Genomic DNA, 18,185 nt, shown 5'->3' on the forward strand with positions numbered 1-18,185 from the left:
AACGTCCTCTGTTTTTTGGGGTTTTTTGCTCATAAGCAGAGAGGTCTCGCTGCGCTGTCCTTAGACAGTAAACGTGACGAAACTATTGAGGAAAAACACGCATATATATTGTTTATCATGACTCTGGTTTTACTGGCCGATCAACACAGTTTATAAACTGGTATATGTCACCTTGTTGCTTTGTCTTTAAGTGGTCATGTGATTGGCTTACCACGACTCCTTTATTCTTCCTCAGTCAAACAGCAGCACTCAGGCCATTGAGCAGAGTGAAGCTGACCCCCCACCCACTTGAAATGTTTGCCCCCTTAGCTCCAGGTGTTGTGCTAGACAGTGATCACCGTGGGAGCGCGCAGCTGCTGAAAGCTGTAGCGTCCAGATTACTTACAGCTGCTTCCGTGCAGCTGATATAAGAAGCTGTGAGCTGAACACAGCTTCAACCCTCTGTTTGTTGAAAAATAGTAACAGACCGCGTTTCCTTGTTAGTAACTGTAACGGCGTTGTAACGATAGGAATAGTAATTAGTTAGTAACGCCGTCACAAGTAACGCCGTTACTTACTTCCCATCACTGATAATGACATACACAAATTGAGTAATTTAAACATCCACAGGTTTTCAGTGAACTGGGACGATGTGGTCGCAAAAAGCATCTCGATCTGAGTCGAGCGATGAGAGGCCTTTGCAGAATTAATAAATGAAACAAGCTGAAATATATTTTTATATTTTCCATATCATGTTTTCCACATTTGGTTTTTGTTTGTTGAGGTTTGACTGGCGCTCTTTTGATTGCACAATCTCATTGTGGTTCTGTATGGTGCTTCAATGGGCGCTGATTTGAGAATTAGTGCTTTCAACTGTTTATCTCAAAGCACCAAAGTCGTGTTATTATAACTGTACCGGATTGAAACACACATTTATTTTCTGGAGGCTCTTTGTTCATGTGAAATTTTGGTGTCAAAATTCACACACGCACACAAGTCTTGGAAACACATGAAAGGACATGATTGCACTTGCATCATCATCAAAGTTAAAATTAACTCCGTCTCTTCTTCTTGTAGCTTCCATTGTAGCTCAGAAGTGGTGGTGTCAGATGCAGCCGTGCATGGAAGGTGAGGAGTGCAAGGTTCTCCCAGATCTGACAGGATGGAGCTGCAGCACAGGCAACAAAGTCAAGACCACAAAGGTTTGTGTGCACACTTTACGCGTCCTCTCCTGCCGCGCCATCCATTCAACACATACATGCATGCACACACATAGACCAACCACAGAGTGATCCATTTTCACCTCTATCACGTTAGACTGTATCCTCTTCTCCCTGCTTTTCTCTCTTATTTGTCTCCATCCTGCACTTCTTTCTCCTTTCACCCAATATCACTTTTTTCTTTACCCAGTTTCTCTCTCTTTACTTTTCCTCTGGACTCATCTTGGCTCTAACATCAAACATTCTCTGAAGAAAAATAAGGCCAACAAGAACAAGGCAAATAAAACACACACGCACCCTGAATATGAATATCACAATTCCCTTCACTCTCACTTGCCCTGCTTCCCTGCGTCTGACTGGCATGCCATCTGACTCGATGCAAAAAGAACTCGCCACATCTGATACACTGGAGTGGTAAATGCCCTGGAAAAATTTTTATGCTCTCATTCTTCCACAGCACAGTTTGTGCAGTGTGTGCATGTGCACATGTTAAGTTTCATGTACTGGCAGTCTGTCTGTGTCTTTGTGTGCGTGTGAAAAGGTGTGAATGCACGCTATATATCTTCCTGCTCAGCCTACGTCTGCACCTGTTGGCTTCTCTTCAGTGGCTTGACCTGAGCAGGCTCTTAGCTGTCTGTCAGAGGAGAAAAATTTGTGCGAGACTCACCTCTTGTCACTGTACGCCTCTGTTTCTAACCTCCATCCTTCTCTCTGCCTTCTCACCTTCCATTATTCATGGCTCGGTGCAGACCTTTGTTTTCTGCCTAAATAATTGATTGAAGGCGTGGTCAGAGAGGAGAGATGCGTGCGTCTCCACGGTTGGGGAAAAAAAGTGAGTGGTGAGAAGCGCTTAAGGCACACATGTTCTTCTCACGCCTTCCCAGACACATGAATAGTGATGATTAAGAATTCTTTTGGCACTGCTTCCTCTGCTCACCTCTCACCCAGCCAAGTGGCTCGTGCCTCCTGAAGACCTTTTTTCCCCTTAACAGCCCCTCCTTACTTTTACCTTTTTTCCCTGATATCATTTTCAGTTCTTATCTTCAGCACAGATTTGTGTTGTACTGCTCTTATAAGTGTAACTGATGTTTTCTACCTCAGTTATGTCAGACAATGTGACAAATAGAAAGAAGAGTCGTCTGGTTTGATTGGATAAAGCAGCACATGAGGTTTGATGGTATTTGAAGACAATTAGATTTTTGAATATGTGAGTGTTGCTGACCAATCCAGCTCCAAAGTGGACATTTTATAGTTAAAGTAAACCAGTTTCAGCCAGGCACTGCTTCATCAGTGACTAGGGATGGGTATCATTTAGGTTTTATCCGGTACTTTTGAAAGTGCTTAACCGGTGCTCGAACCGGTGCTTAAAGAACGGAGAACACAAACTTTGTCCAAAAACCTCTCATGTTCAGCTGTTTTTTTGTAAAAAGATAACAATGTTAGCCTTTTCTGCAGCTATGGGGCATATATGGTATCACTCTTGGCTGGAAGCAGCTTAAACAATGGAAAAAACACAAATTTTGTCCAAAAACCTCTCATGTTTAACTGTTTTCCACTTTTTCTTTGGTCATTTTAGCCTTTTTGTCCAGGGTGAAGGGAGTATCTGCCATCAAACAAGAAGACAGCTGCATGTAGCTATGATGGTGTTTGCTAGTTCACCTTACATGCATTAATGTAATAACGTGGTTAGCCTACTCAACGTAAATTACACACGAACAACATTAAGCTACTCACGCAGAGAAGAACGGCTGCTGCTGCATCATCATCCTCATCATTTCTGCTACACTGGCAGGGCTAGGGGCCAGGACTCTCCTCTTCGGGTTTTTGGGGGATGTTGCTAACTCCGGGTCGATAACAGGCACCACACCCGCAGTAGATGTGCTCGGTGTGAGGTCTCGCAGCAAGCTATCAAATACGGCGCATTTCTTGGCTTTTAACAAAACGCTATGCCATCATAGCCGTCATGGCAGCGGATACCGGTACCCATCCCTATCAGTGACTCTGTTGTAGTTTTGAGGAGCACAAATATTTGCTGTCTCTTGCATTCAGGTCTTTGATCAATGATCTATGTGTGTGTGCATCTGCACTATTTGAGAGCGTTAGCTGGTGTGTTCGCTTGATGATGAAGAGTGATTTTTTTTTCTCTCCTCTCGTGTCGTACGCTGAGGTCAAGATTCGCAGGCATCCAGATCAATAGCATCGAACGTTCTCTTATGGTCCCATTAAGACCTGCTCGTAAATTGAAATTGACGATAGAGTGTGTATGAGAGAGAGAGAGAGAGAGAGAGAGAGAGGCAGGGGGAGATGGATGAAAGAGAAAAAAATCAGTGGAGAGTGAAAAGAAAGGCAGAGGTGATGGGTAGATAAACGAAGAAAGAAAACACTTGGGGAAAAAAAACAAGCATAACGGTCAGCAGACAGCAGAAGGTAAGAACACAACAGGATTTGGCACTCTGTCATCCCTCCTACCTCTGGCTGGAGACAGGAGGAAGGAGGAGCGAAGGAGGGGAGAGGGAGGAGAGGAGGAGGGGTGAGAAGACAGCTAGATCAATGCCAAATAATATCATATGTACATGGGCATGGCTCAGTCTCCAAGCTGCAGAGCTGCCATAGAATGCAAGGAAGGTGTGTTCGTCTTTGTGTAGCTGCTCGTGCAATCGTTAACAAGCAAGGACAACAATTTAGCAAGGAGTATAGGGTTTACCTACCTATATACTAGAGGTGGGAATCACCATACAACTCACGATACGATATTATCACAATACTTAACACACGATACGATATTATTGCAATTTTTTAAAATATTTTGCGATATTCAGATTCTGTACATAAAGGTAAACTTTATCAATATTCATTTTCTCTAATATCAAAGTCTCACACTCAGTCTTTCTCTCATTTCAGTTTGATTGTTGACAAACTGAACGGTTTGTATTACAGTCTAGTCCAACTTAACTGAACAACCATCTGGTACAATTATAGCTATTCTGAACTATGCAGTTTATGAAAACTATGCAGCCCCTTCAGCAACTGAAGAATTTGAAAGTAAATTAAAACAAAATATAATTTTACATTAAATAAAAAAGTTTTAAACTTAATTAAAATAAAACATGTCTTAAATTAAAATAAGTAAACTGTCATGTTTATTGCTGCCAAAAACAAGTTAAACACATTTGGACAGTGAAGGAATGTCAGGATTCTTGCTCAGAAAAAGGATCAACATGCTCTGAAGTCAGAGCACAAAAACCTTTTTGTAACAAAATATCGATTTCTGCTGTCCCTGTATCCATACATTATTAGCAAACAAAATATCACCATGCTACACAGTATCCATTTTTTCCCCACCCCTACTATATACTGCAGTGAGTGTACATCGTAGATGTGGTGATCTTTAAAAAAGACATTCAGTCACTTTAAACTTTGATAAGTGACCAGAATGGGAAAAAAACCTGTAAATCCCTGAAGTATAGCAGTCAAGATGTCATAATAATTAAAAAAAAAGCATAAAACTGAAACATAAATATTAGTAATGGTTTATTAATCCTTTATTTATCCAGGTAAAAAACTCATTAAGATTAAAAATCTCATTTCCAAGAGAGACCTGGCATCAGGCAATGGTACGTTAACTGTCTGCAAGCTAACTAAAGCTTGCATGCTAACTTATATTTAAGCAAGAGCAGTATTTACTTTGTATTTTGTATATATTTGTTTTCTTTTCTTTGTTATTTTTAAAAAAGTTCTGCAGGAAGTTTGCAGTGAAGCAAAAATCAGATGTTTACTCTAAATACACGAACATTATGTAGGCGTAGGTAATTGAAAATAGGTATTGATTTGTAAATAATTGGACGTGAGTAACTTGAACTTATTATATATGTGCAGGATATATCTGACTCACTAGGCAGCTCATTCTCTTGACGATACTTCTTGACATCTTGGGGGTGAACTTGGAAGAGAGGCAGATTTGAAATGTAAAAGTGAGATCAGAGGTCAAATGTAAAATTATATTTGGATGCATCTATAATGTAATACAATGAACAAAGGCAGAAGAATTTTAATCACAGTTTTAAAAATAAAATCTATTTTCTGAAAGTTTGACCTTGAGTTAGAGGCAGAGTAATGTGATATTTATAAACCCCGTATTTCATTTCCTGCTTATGTTGTCCGTGCAAACAAGCATACCCATATGGAAAAGAAATAGTAAAAACATATATGAGTTACTCATGAAAGTGGCCACTTTCTCATTACTTTCATATATTTTGTTAGTAAGTATCCAAAACATGCAAGTTTCATTATAAAATTTTTCAAGGGATCTTATATCTGTTTTCACTCTTGTATGCTTTTCATACAAGTTTCATACAAGACAGATAAAAACTTTATAAGATTTATATATATCTTTTCCATATGGGTATTTTTTAGTAGCTCTGTGTAACAATATTACGAACAAGATATTTACCATAAAAGAAAGTTGTAGAAAAGTAATATTTTAAATATTTATATAGGTTATATGGCTTTCGTCAGTTTTTGACCTATAAATCATTGAGCTGACCTTGAAGACCGTGGCAGATGTAAGCCGAATTTAAATTGATTGTTAACATGACCCCACTCTACACCCCCACAAAGTTTTATTAGATTTCATTCAAAACTTTTCAGACAATTGTGTTTGCAGACAGACTGGCACCCACGCAGTACACACACAAACACACAAATATAACCTCCTCAACAGAAGTAATTAATCCAGCAGCCAGCGATTTAATATGGTTATTTGTATTTAAAAATAATAACCTTAGAAATGAAAGAAGACTTTTACCTTGTAATATAATTCAGAAAATGTGAGCTTTTGCTTTTGTCTGTCCCGAGTGTCGGTGACACTGCCTCATAACACCCGACTGTTGGTTTTGTTATGTACAAGGAGACATTATAATTAATGAAAGAAAAACCAGAATATTTTCATTAAATTTGTTTCAGTTTGATTTGAAGTTGCACACAAACTAAATCACATGTTACACAGCTTCTATGACCTGGTGTCAAATGTAAAGAAATGTACCGCTGAAGGAGACATCTGCCTTGTGGCCATGCGACTAGAGTAGGCAGCTAAAACCTTTGGACAAAGTACAAAAAAAGGCACTCGTGGGTCTAAAAAGGCTTGTAGAAATGACACCCTAGCACTTCTTGTGTGCTTTGTAAATTGAGATCTATCTAAATCTGCCCATTAATTGGGCACAGAAACTGCAACCTACAGGCATATTTGAACAGGCAACTGGATGAACACCTACAGGGACTTTGACTTTGCACCTTCAAGTATAGCAGGCAGAGAGATGCCGCGGCGTGCGTGCATAGTGAACTGGCGTGACAACAAATGCCTGCAGACTCTTTGATTTGGCACAGGAGTAGACGCCTGAAGGCAATGGGAGCAGACCCAGGAAGGGTGGCCTGGAGCCATCAAGAGTAGATACAGTAGTTTCAATTGCCAGCTTGGAAGAAACTCTGCTCTGAGCTCTCTTAGTGATGGCTGGTATTCGCACTTTGTTAGCTGGGACCCAGGTCAGACAAAAGAGTGTCTGCCCCATGAGGAAATAACAGAGAGACAGCATGTGTTGGGGCTAAGAGGGGAAACCACTGGGAAACTCAATAAGAGGGAAAGGCAGGAAAACAGAAGAAGCGTCTTGGAGAGGCTGGTCTATAATATGCCCGGCACTGGCAGTTATACAGCAATTTGTGCCTGTTGGATCACTGGCTGGTAGAAAATGTCTTCTAATAGCTTGAAATAAACCAAAAGTGAGTGTATGAGCAAAGAAAAAGGGAAGATGGATCGCCGAGATAAGGAGACCATGTGATTAGTGCAGCCGTCTCGACAAATAGACGAAATGACATGGCAGCGGGCCAAGTGCTGAGAGTGCGGGAGTGTGGGCCGCCTGCCATGATTCAAGCTTGTCTTGTTTAGCTTCCAGAAGAGACACAAACCGTGTTGGTCATGTTTTCCACCAATAAGAGACTCTTCCTGTATTTTTCCACATAGAAGCCAGCACGGCATTATCTAAACCCCTTCACTGACATGTAAAACCTCTGTTCTCTGCTCTTGATCTTTGCTGTTTCAGGCTGTTTTCAAACTTCTGTTAAAACGGTGAGCTTTGACTCACGTCTTCCCTTTCTTTTACAGGTGACCCGATAGTCCCGCCCATTAGAGAACGGTGGTGGAAGTACTTACACAGCACAACGGACTTATAAAATCGTAAGGAAATGGACTCTGATGGACATCAGTGAGGAACCAGTGATTTTTCCTGTGGATATTCAAAAAATGATGACTGCAGACGCAGGACTGCTCGCCATCAGCAGAGCTGAGTGTCCTCGGGCCTTCACTGCAAAAGACTCAGTCACCCACAATTCTTTACTGCTTCTGAAAACAAAGTGAACTTGATTAGATGATGAAAAAAACATCTTTACAACAAACTATATTCTTTATCTCTCTTCTATGGCTACGTTGTGTTCCATATGCATACTGGGAGTTGCAGAAACTTGACTCTAGACGGCTATTCTGTATTACAAAACTAGCTAAAAAGAGGGAGTGGATCCAGAATGCTTGCCTCGTGTAGTCTGGATGACACATTTAAATTTAACTGTGCCACACATGACACATTTAATGCTGTCAAAATGTTCTTTATTCCGATTTCACCTCCATACGAATATTTTACCTTAAATAGTTTGTTGCTTACCACACATGCCATTTTTTAAAATGCAGAGACAGTTTGTCAGTCTTCTCTTTGCTTTTGTTTTTTGACAAAGGACAAAATCCTTTCAGGGGTGAGGTTAGACTAATACCAAGTAGATGTTACGGTATATTGAAAAATGTAAACGTGTTTAAACAAAAGAAAAAAAAAAAGCAGTCCGTGGAATCAAAGGGGCTAAAAATAAATCGATGCTCTAATGGTTTTAATATCTGTGTTTTTAAACGCCTGTTAACCGCTATTGAGTACATGTGTCAGTATTATATTAAATGAATAAAACCTTTCAAAAGAAAAGAGGAATCTCAGTCGTTTGCTTCAGCCCCCGGGGAAGATTGTTCAAGTGCTTCTTGTCAGGACCCTCACAATACAGCTCACAGTACCAAAGCTCTGAATTGTTTCTATATGGATGCACAGACCTGCTCGCAGTGCTGATAACATCAGCATGAAGTTAGCTCCCCCTGAAACCCTGAAATAACAGGAAACGCAAAATCGTGGCTTTGTAACTGCTGCTGTTAATTGTGTTGGCTTGAAGAGATATCATCAATAACTGGTAATTACTTTGCTGTTCACATAATGCATTAATTTTCATCGTGTTTATTTCCTGGAGCAAACAAACAGCTTCTTATATAAACAATTGTTTTGTCAAAGCTAAAAAAAAAGAAGAAAAGCTTCCTCTCCGCAGGCGTCATCTGTGATCTGTAACTGACAACTTATTCTTCAGGTCTACACAAAATTCATCTCTGTATTTAGCTGTGTTTTTACCGCAGAAATTTTAGGCAGGCGAGGAATGAAAAAGGATATTTGTATGCAGCGCGTATGAGCTGCGAAAAACAAACTGTGCTCGTAAACGAGATTCAGTGCTGAGATTTTGTGGCTCTGTTATTTGGCATTTTGTGGAATTCAATCAACAGGTGAGTATTGGCAGTGATATTATTCTATGAACATTATCTTGATACAGCTGAGTGCAACTCAAACAACAGGATAACTTGGCTGTTCGGCTGCATTTCCCATTTTGGCAGTGAAAGCACATCCAGGCCCAAATACCCAGCTCATGATCGTATCATTTCTCTTCTATCTACAAACCTACGAGACATTATGCAATTAAAAGAAATGTTAATGCCCGAAACAGAGACTTAGATTTATGCAAGTACAACATTAAATTTATTGGAATCTGGTTAAATAATATTTACTTGAATCACATCCATTCAGTTTTTACTCACCACGTTTCCTTAATGATTAAGATTTTTGAATAAATAAACTATTTTATGAGCTTCAGTAACATTTTACTTTAAATTATTGCCTCACGTTTACTGATTATATATGAGGTACTGTGCAAATCTCTTAAGCCACCACTCAATGTCAACAGGAGCTAGACATTCTTGAGCAATAGTTTTCCACAATTTTTGATAGTCTTTAACTTTTTCTTTGGACATTGGCTACTTTTTCACTACAACACAACGCAAAGAACCAATCTTTGGACACTTTGTTGCAAAAACACATAATTAGCTCATATTTCTGTAGTTGAATCGATGAAAAACATCAAATATGACACAGTTTGACGCAGCTATCGCACCAAAACGTGTAATAGTCATGCCAATCCACCATCCATGCAGAATAACAGCAGGGAGATATTTTATTTCAAGTCAACATGGAAACATGAAAAGTCAACATGAAAATAATCACATTATTAACACAATTACATGTAAATACATATAATAATGACATAGCAAAAGTAAATAAGGACCCTGGAGTGTGCTTCATCCCCCTGCTGGTAATGTAATTTCTGCATGCACGTCGATTTTACGTTTCGGAAAGCCAAAGAAGGGTGGGCTGGCATGTCTATTACACCTTTTGCCAAGATATCAGGTTGTCTGACAGCACAGACACATTCATAAAAGTCTCCTATATGTTCAAGACCTGTTTGCACATCCTCCTGACTCCAAGTTGGTCACAGCTCAATAAATAAATATATCAGGACATATTTCCTGATTTCAGTGCACAGAGAACCGATGCAACTATTAGGACATATCAACACTTTCCAATCACAAAGGATTGCCGACCAGATGATTACAGTAACTAGTGTACATACTTAGTCAAATTCAGTGTGTGCTGTATATGTGTGGGTGTGTTTTCTGTCATTATTTTACTGTTGTATTATCTTATAACAAAAATTACTCATAGGAAAATGAGAAATTCTACTGTCACAACTTTTTAGGGTATTATATTAAGATGATGGTAATATAAGTTTGTAGAACAATTTTAAAAAAAGTAGAGTACGCTGTGAGAAGATACAAGACAAAGAAGTGTGTGTCCTAAAAGCATGCAAGTCGATGCTGATGTTCAACAGGGATGAGCGTCTATTCCAAACCTGATCAATGCAGTGAAACAAAGAAGCTCAGTCCAAGAAAGTTGCAAAGAAATATTTTTGGAGGTTGAGGATATGTACTGTGTGTTTTCTTTTTGTGACAAACACACACACAATCACTCATATATACACACACAATCTGTGTTGTGCTGCATTAAAGCAGCCGTTCTCTAAAACTCTTTCCTGATTTGGCTAATCTCCCAGTGGATCCTCTCAGGGGCCACGGCCTTCCACCGAGCCTTAGTCACAGTGTGTGTGTGTGTGTGTGTGTGTGTGTGTGTGTGTGTGTGTGTGTGTGTGTGTGAGTGTGTGTGTGTTCCATGGACTGGGCTTTCTCTGAGCCTCAACGCGTCGTTAGTGCATGTCATTAAAAGATTATAGAGAATAAATCCACAAGATTCTCACACATACACACAGGAAGTGAGGAAGCTGAAGTGAGCACGGAACAGACTTTTATAATTACAGAGAGAAAAATGTATAAAAAGATTTTGACATATGACAGCCTCAGTTTTCCTGTATTCTTGCTAACTGCTCGCGAGGCACGTGAATCCAATCATGAGTCAACCACATGAGGCTTGTTGAAATTCTTCCACTACACCTCTAATATCAGCCCACTCTCACTAACGCTGCTGCTGACGGGAGGTATCAGGTGCAGCTCTAACAGTCTCTTTATAGCTGTCTGACAGTTCTGATCATCAGCGCGGCTGCAATTCATTAATCTCGTCATCTGACTATCCTCTGAATATCCAGACATTACTGAGATTAGTCGGGGTGCTTTATGGTAAGTGGTGGCGATGAAATGTCCGCCGCTAACAACAGATGCCGGAGCAGATGCTCCAGCCAGACGAGCGATGAGATAAGCTACCCTATGCTGATACATCACGGCACGGATGGTGATTGGAAAAGGTGATGCATCAGAGATTGAATGACAACCATAAACATGCTGAACTGTGTCTGTATGTTGTGGAAGTGTCATAACAACCAGCTTGTTTTTGTAAGTTTGCTAAAAAGTCTTTGTAGCAGACTGAAATCAAAATTTCAAATTCAAATTTTATTTGTCACATACAGTCATACACAGTACGATATGCAGTGAAATGCTTACACAACTGCTCGTGACCTAAAGAAAAAAGAAAAGGCTATGAATAAGATAGGAAATAAATATGAAAATTAAATTAAAAGTAAATTTAACTAGGAAGGAATAAAATAAAATAAAATAAAATAAAATAAAACAAAATATAAAAATTAAAGTTTAAAATGAAATAACTGTACAACACAAATTAGAATGAAGGGTAAATTTAACTGGGAAAGAATAAAATAAAATAAAATAAAATAAAATAAAATAAAATATATAAATTAAAGTTGAAAATAAAATAACTGTACAACAAAATACACAATACACAGTATAGAAATATATAAGAATGTATGAAGAAATATAAATATATATATATACACAATAACAGCAGCTGTACAAGTATTAACTGGAAATGAAGAATATAATGTCCAGTGTTGTGCATCCACATGTGTAAGTGTCTTGTGCAGTGCAAATATGCTTAAAGTGATTTAAGTGATGAAGGGAAAACAATGTCCAGAATGTCCAGTGTGTGTGTACAAACCATATGTGTGGGTCAGTGCTGTGTGGTGGTGTGATTGAGAGACCGTATCGCCTGCGGGAAGAAGCTCCTCCTCAGTCTCTCTGTGTTGGTCTTCAGGGAGCGGAATTGCTTTCCTGACCTCAGCAGAGAGAACAGTCTGTTGTTGGGATGGCTGAGGTCCTTCACCATCTTCCTGGTCCAGCACCGCCTGCTGAGTGGTTAAAACAGAGGCTATTTGAAAATCATGGAGGCCAAACCTAGAAAGGACAGAAAGACACAGGACAGCTCATCATCTCAGCTTTTTTTGACACATCAAATTACTGTTTGTATCTCTGTACTTCAGCTTTTAGGTCTCAGCTCTACAAGATTTTTGTGGCTGGAGAATATTTGCACAAGAGTTTTCTGTAATACTTTATATTAACCATCAGCTTATGTTTATAACTTTGTATTTGGTCAATAAGTGTTGAGTAGTGGATCTATAAACATTATTGGGAGAGTTATGAGAAATGCTGATAATAGCTGTTCTAAAGAGCATGTGTATAAGCAGGCAGGTGGCGGTGGCGTAAGGTGGCGTAAGGTGTCGTCATCCTGGAGAATTCGCTTCAAGTCCCGTTTCCCAATGCCAAGGGGTCCTGTCCGTGTGTGAGGAGTTGGGAATGAACCAGAGTGTCACCAACACAGATGTGTCATCATGGCACTGAATCCAAAGGACATCTTGTTCTTATCTACGACATCAGCAGCTCTGGCAAAACAGCAACGATGATACCCCGTCCATCGCGTCATGACCGTCACCATGTTGTTGTTTTGAAACTGGATGTGATGACTTGAGACTGTGGCTCATGTGTTGTGATTGTCAATAAGCATTTATTGGATAGTACTACTGTGTAATTCTTAGAATGAACCAAATGGATTTTAATATTCTTTTCAATATGACCCAGAGCCGGCAAATTAACACAAAAGTTATCAGAAAAGAAACATCTCTTCTTACGGCTAGTGTCAGTGTTTGCTGGGTAATCTTGGCATTGGCCTCTGGCGTCGTCATAAATGAATTAAACATTCTTATTTATTCATCTTACTCATCTAATAAAAGTATTACCTCAATTTTATGCCGGTCAAATATCAATGTGTCAATTTTTCGTTTGTTTTAAGGTTATTTTGGGAACTGCTGTGACTTATAAGAGAGAAAATTTCATTTTTCTTGACAAACTGTGTTATAATTACCAACAATTATGTTTCAATATCTAATTATTATAATTAGGCCAATTTAAATAATTAAAAATGATCACCATTTTAAGACAAGAGGACAGGCACGTCATTTAGTCAATGAAAATATGTCTATAGCGTGACTTGGTTGATAAATATAGGATGTGATTCATTTTAAGTTTAATGTGTCAACAGTGTACAAACCACGTTGCATCATGCTGCACAGCATGAAAGGCAGATGAAAATGTTCACTGCTGTACCTCTGTGCCTGCTAAGGCTTCTTCCTTCTTCTTCTCCAATAATTTTGATCCATCCGGATATCTGGATCTGGTTCATGGAGCAACAGTAAGAGCAGAGACTCCAGGACCACCCTCTCACCAACCACCTCCTCCACCTCTTCCATCAGGACACCAAGGTGTTCAGGTGTTGTCATACATGTAGGTCTGCCCCAGGAACAAACATCATGCCCAAACCACCTCAGCTGGCTCCTTTCGATGCTGCTCTTTCCCGAGCCCCTCCCAAATGACAGAGCCCAGTCTGCCTTCAAAGGAAGCTCATTTCTGGTGTTTGTGTCTGTGATCTTGTCCTTTCTGTCACTATCCACAGATCACCATAGGTGATGGCATGAACACACAGTGCTCTGAAAAATGATCCTTTTCCTGATCTCTTATGTTTTTGCATATTTGTCATACTTGCATGTTTCAGATCATCAAACAAACAGTTTGATTACTGCTGCAGCTGTTACAAAGCCTTTTCTAAACTTTTGGTACTCCAGTGATTCACTGTGAGAGCTGTTATCCAGGAATTTAAAAAATGAACCTTCCTTGTAGTGACTGGTCTATCAAAGTTTCTTCAAGAGCTCATCCACATCACATGTAGGCCACAAAAGAACCCAGAAATACACCTAAAGAACTCCAGGCCTCAGTCACCACAGTTAAAGTTAGTGTCCATGATTCACCAATAAGAAATCGACTGGGCAAAAATGGCATCCAGGTTAAAAACCACTGCAAACCAAGTAGAACACAAAGGTTCACCTCACATTTGACAAAAATAGTTTTTAAATGAAATATTGTGAGCATCGATGAAACAAGAGTTTAGTAAAACTAACACAGCATTTCATAAAAATAACATTAAACCAAAAGTCAAATATGGTGGTGGTAGTGTAATGGTGTGGGGCTCCTTTCCTGCTTTAGGACCCGGACAACTTTCCATAATTGATTGAACCATGAATTCTGCTCTCCACCAAAAAATCACGTGGGTGAATATCGGTCCATCGGTGCATGACTTGAAGCTCAGGCGCAGGAATGTGCAGCAGGACAATGATTCAAAACATAGCAGCAAGGCTCCAAAAAACATAACAATGGTCAAAGTCAGGCCTTAAATCAGATGGAGATGCTTTGGCATAACCACAAACAGCCTGTTTTTGCTCAAAGACTCTCCAGTGTGACTGAATGAAAACAATCCTGCAAAGAAAAATGGTGCAAAATTCCTCCAAAGTGATATGAAAGACTCATTGCCAGTTATCACAAACACTTGACTACAGTTCTTGCTGCCAAGGGCGGCACAACCAGTTATTATGTTTACTCGTGCACATACGCACAGCTAGGTTTGAATAGCTTTTTTCCCCTTAATAAATGGAGCCATCATTAAAAAACTGCACCGTATATTTACTCAGATTATCTTTCCCTAATTGTAAAATGTGTTTAATGATTGGAAACATTTACGCATGACGAACAAGCGAAAATAAAAAAACAAAAAAAATCAGGAAGGAGGTAAATACTTTTTCATATCGACAGCGTCGCCACAACAGACCGATTCAACGAACACAGCTATCGGTGACCTTGGCCGCACACTGGTGATAAGGAGACATGGAGCAGAAATAGTCAGAGCATTAGTTTGGTTTACATATCAAGAATTAACCCAGTCATCTAATTTAGTCTTTACACGAACTAGCACAAACGAGACGCTGACTTATGGTAACTGATATATCAATCATGTGTAAAAGTGGCAAGGCAATAGTAAAGGCAAATGATCAAAATGTTAAATGTTATTTACCACTTATAAAATGAATGGTGGATGTATTTTGATGTCTTGTTTTTATGAGAAAGAATAAGAAGTGTTGTTGTCTCTTGGAGTTTGTTGATTTCCATTTAATAAATTGTGAAAATGTGTGCCGGGGAGACTAATTAATAGTTACAGCTGTCAAAGAAGTGGCAAAGCAAAGCAATTAAAAAGCAATGTCTAATAATACATGAAATGTTTCCAGGGAGCATGTGTTTTTAAATACCAGATCTGTAGGTGTTATTTGTCACAACAAATCTCTTTGCTTTGCTTGTCAAAGACGAAAATGGCAATAACTCGCGGAGAGTGCACACGTCTCTTTTTTTATTTGGAGGACACCACAGATGATTCAAAAAAGAACTACTGGAAAAAAAAGATTTCTTAGAGCAGTCTGAGTAATGAAGTTAAAGGGTGTCCTGCAAACATATGTCCTAAAATACAAATCTTCACTGCTCAGTTGTGTTTAGTTGTCTGTGCAGACGTGCAGTGTGACACCGAGACAAAGGTGTGGAGGAAGGAGGCAGGGAAGTTGGAGATAGCAATATGGTGGCTGAGTCCTGTGACGCCAGGGTGAAGCGATAACCTAAAAATAATACGGCTTCTGTTATGAGACTTGGAGGGCAGGGCAGATCTGAGCAGGTTACAGATGAACCCAATAGGTCACTGTGACATATTCAGCTGTGTGTACGTGTGTCTTTTATGTGTGCAGGGTGGATATCACGAAAAGAAAGGGTGTGTGTGGGACTGATAAGAGGTAAAAGCCTAAGGGGTTCTTTACATGGCAGTCTCAACCTGCCACTTCCCTCAAACACACTTCGTGATATCCTCTTACACACACACACACATACAAAGGGAGATAACCCCAACCGTGGCAATCTTGCCGTGGAAAGTTTGAAAGGAGCTGCATGCCTCCCGTCTTCTATGATTTGTTCCCGAATGAGCATTAAATATGAGTCACGGTGATTAACGTTGCACTGATGATTCGCGCTGATAAGGTGACCCGCTTGCTGCGTTAAATGCGCGCGTCTACTTATCTGCATGTGTGGTCTTGTGGAATTCATTTCCATGACATCTAGGCTAATTAGTAGTCCACTGACGCATTTGGTCCGCAGACAGAAAAACATCTCTCGCAGAGCCAACTCGCAAATTTTATTCATTGCGCTCGACCTCAAGAGGCTTTTCTGAGAGACAGGCAATTGGCACCTGTACTGTGCAACACATGACTGAACACCACCTACACCTGCAGAAAGCACCTCTCACTGCATGCCATTAGTCAGCCTGGCGATTGTTGCTAAAGTTTCCTGTAGATTATCCCCCGAGATGATAAACCAGCAACTCATTCAGGGAAAATGCTCATGTTACTCAGACTGACTTAGGTTAGTATGCTTCCTCCTGCAGAGTTCAGTAATTCACAGTCACACCGTCCCAGATTAATATCTTTTTATCATAATAGGCTGTGAAACTAATGGCTCTATACAACCTCAATTTATCTCTCATCTCTGCAAAGCCTTGTTAATAATCATCTATTATTGAAGATAGAAATATCTAAATCTTTCATACCTTGGAACCAGAGAGGAAATATCATCCTCCTGCTTTTTTTTTTCAGAGAGTGAGCAATGCGTACTTGACACCCGGTGATTAATAGCACTCACTGTTTGGAAATGGATGTCAGGTTTAAGCCGTGTAGTTCATATTTGAAACTCACCTGTTCAACAGATGTTCAACTGAAAACTGTGCGATTTCTTCTGCCTCGCGTTTGTGACTGCTTTCAAAATGCCTTCAGAATTTACATTTGTTCTACACAAAGACTGACCAGTGTTGGGAAGGTTAGTTTTAAAATGTATTCCATTACAGATTACAGATTACATGCCCCAAAATGTATTCTGTAACGTATTCTGTTACGTTACTCAATGAGAGTAACGTATTCTGAATACTTTGGATTACTTAATATATTATCATGCTGTTTACAACTACATGAATGTACTATTGCTGTGATTTATTACTGTTACTGAAGGTCCGCGACTCCGAACCGTAGTAAAGGGACCTCTGGCTAATACGGTGGGTTCGTGTCGGGCTCGTAGCTGAAAACTAGCTTTACTTTGTTGTCTGGGTCAACTTTGCTAGCAGAGACAGAGAGAGGCGTTGAAAGGCTGCTCCAACAGAACTTATTGTTTTTGGAGGAAAACACGAACACGGTGTACAGTCGAGTCTTAATAGCTTACTTACAACTGGGCTCGTCAGGCTCTCTTCTTGGCTGCAGTGGTTATTATTATATTTACATACTTCCAGCTCCCGTTTCTGCTCGATGACAGCTCCTACTTTTCCTTTTTCTCCCTCCCTCGCTCACAGACACATAACGGGTATGGCAGTCCATTCTCCCTGCAGCACGGACTACACTGCCCATGATGCTACATTCTTTAGAGCTATACCTGTAGCATTCTGCCTGTTAGCTTAGCACAACAACAACAACAGGCGCTCTCTCACCCAGGAAACACGCAGAGAGAGAGCGTTACCCTGTAACCTCGGCAACCGTAACGCTGCCGCCTGGTACAACAGAACGTAGCTGTCAAACAAAACCCAAACAGTCCTGACCCGCCACAATATGAAACAGGGAAGTACCGCCGTGTAATCCATTTATTTCAACAAAGTAACTGTATTCTAAATACCACCTTTTTAAAACGGTAACTGTAACGGAATACAGTTACTCATATTTTGTATTTTAAATACGTAACGGCGGTACATGTATTCCGTTACTCCCCAACACTGAGACTGACTCTTGAAAAGAATAAAGCAGACCATTTTTAATGTCTTGCCACATCCATGTCTTTTCTTTGAGGATGATTGGGGGTCTTTAGTACCCAGAAAAAGAAGAGTTATACCCACATGTGGGCTTACGACTACATAAAATAAAACACAAAACAGGTTACTGGGGAAAAAAATACATTTGGCTCTAAAACAGCTCATGAGCCATAACGCAAATGTTTCAGTAAGGATGCTGGGTCACAGATGGCCTCCTTCAAACATATTTCTAAAGTTGCTTTCTTAG

General features: G+C 39.8%; 1 protein-coding gene across 1 annotated transcript in view; it reads left to right on the forward strand.

The window, feature by feature from the left end:
• LOC102792056 (chemokine-like protein TAFA-2) overlaps positions 1 to 7,375 on the forward strand; it is a 105,882-nt gene extending 98,507 nt beyond the window's left edge. The window contains exons 4-5 of the mRNA XM_006785681.3: positions 1,057 to 1,181; positions 7,354 to 7,375. Of these exons, the coding sequence (XP_006785744.1) occupies positions 1,057 to 1,181; positions 7,354 to 7,365 (137 nt within the window). The 3' untranslated portion in view covers positions 7,366 to 7,375. The remainder of the gene's footprint in view (positions 1 to 1,056; positions 1,182 to 7,353) is intronic.
• Positions 7,376 to 18,185: the final 10,810 nt, after the last annotated feature.

The sequence above is a fragment of the Neolamprologus brichardi genome, chromosome 20, assembly GCF_056152115.1.
Source record: "Neolamprologus brichardi isolate AB-2024 chromosome 20, ASM5615211v1, whole genome shotgun sequence".
Lineage (NCBI taxonomy): Eukaryota > Metazoa > Chordata > Actinopteri > Cichliformes > Cichlidae > Neolamprologus > Neolamprologus brichardi.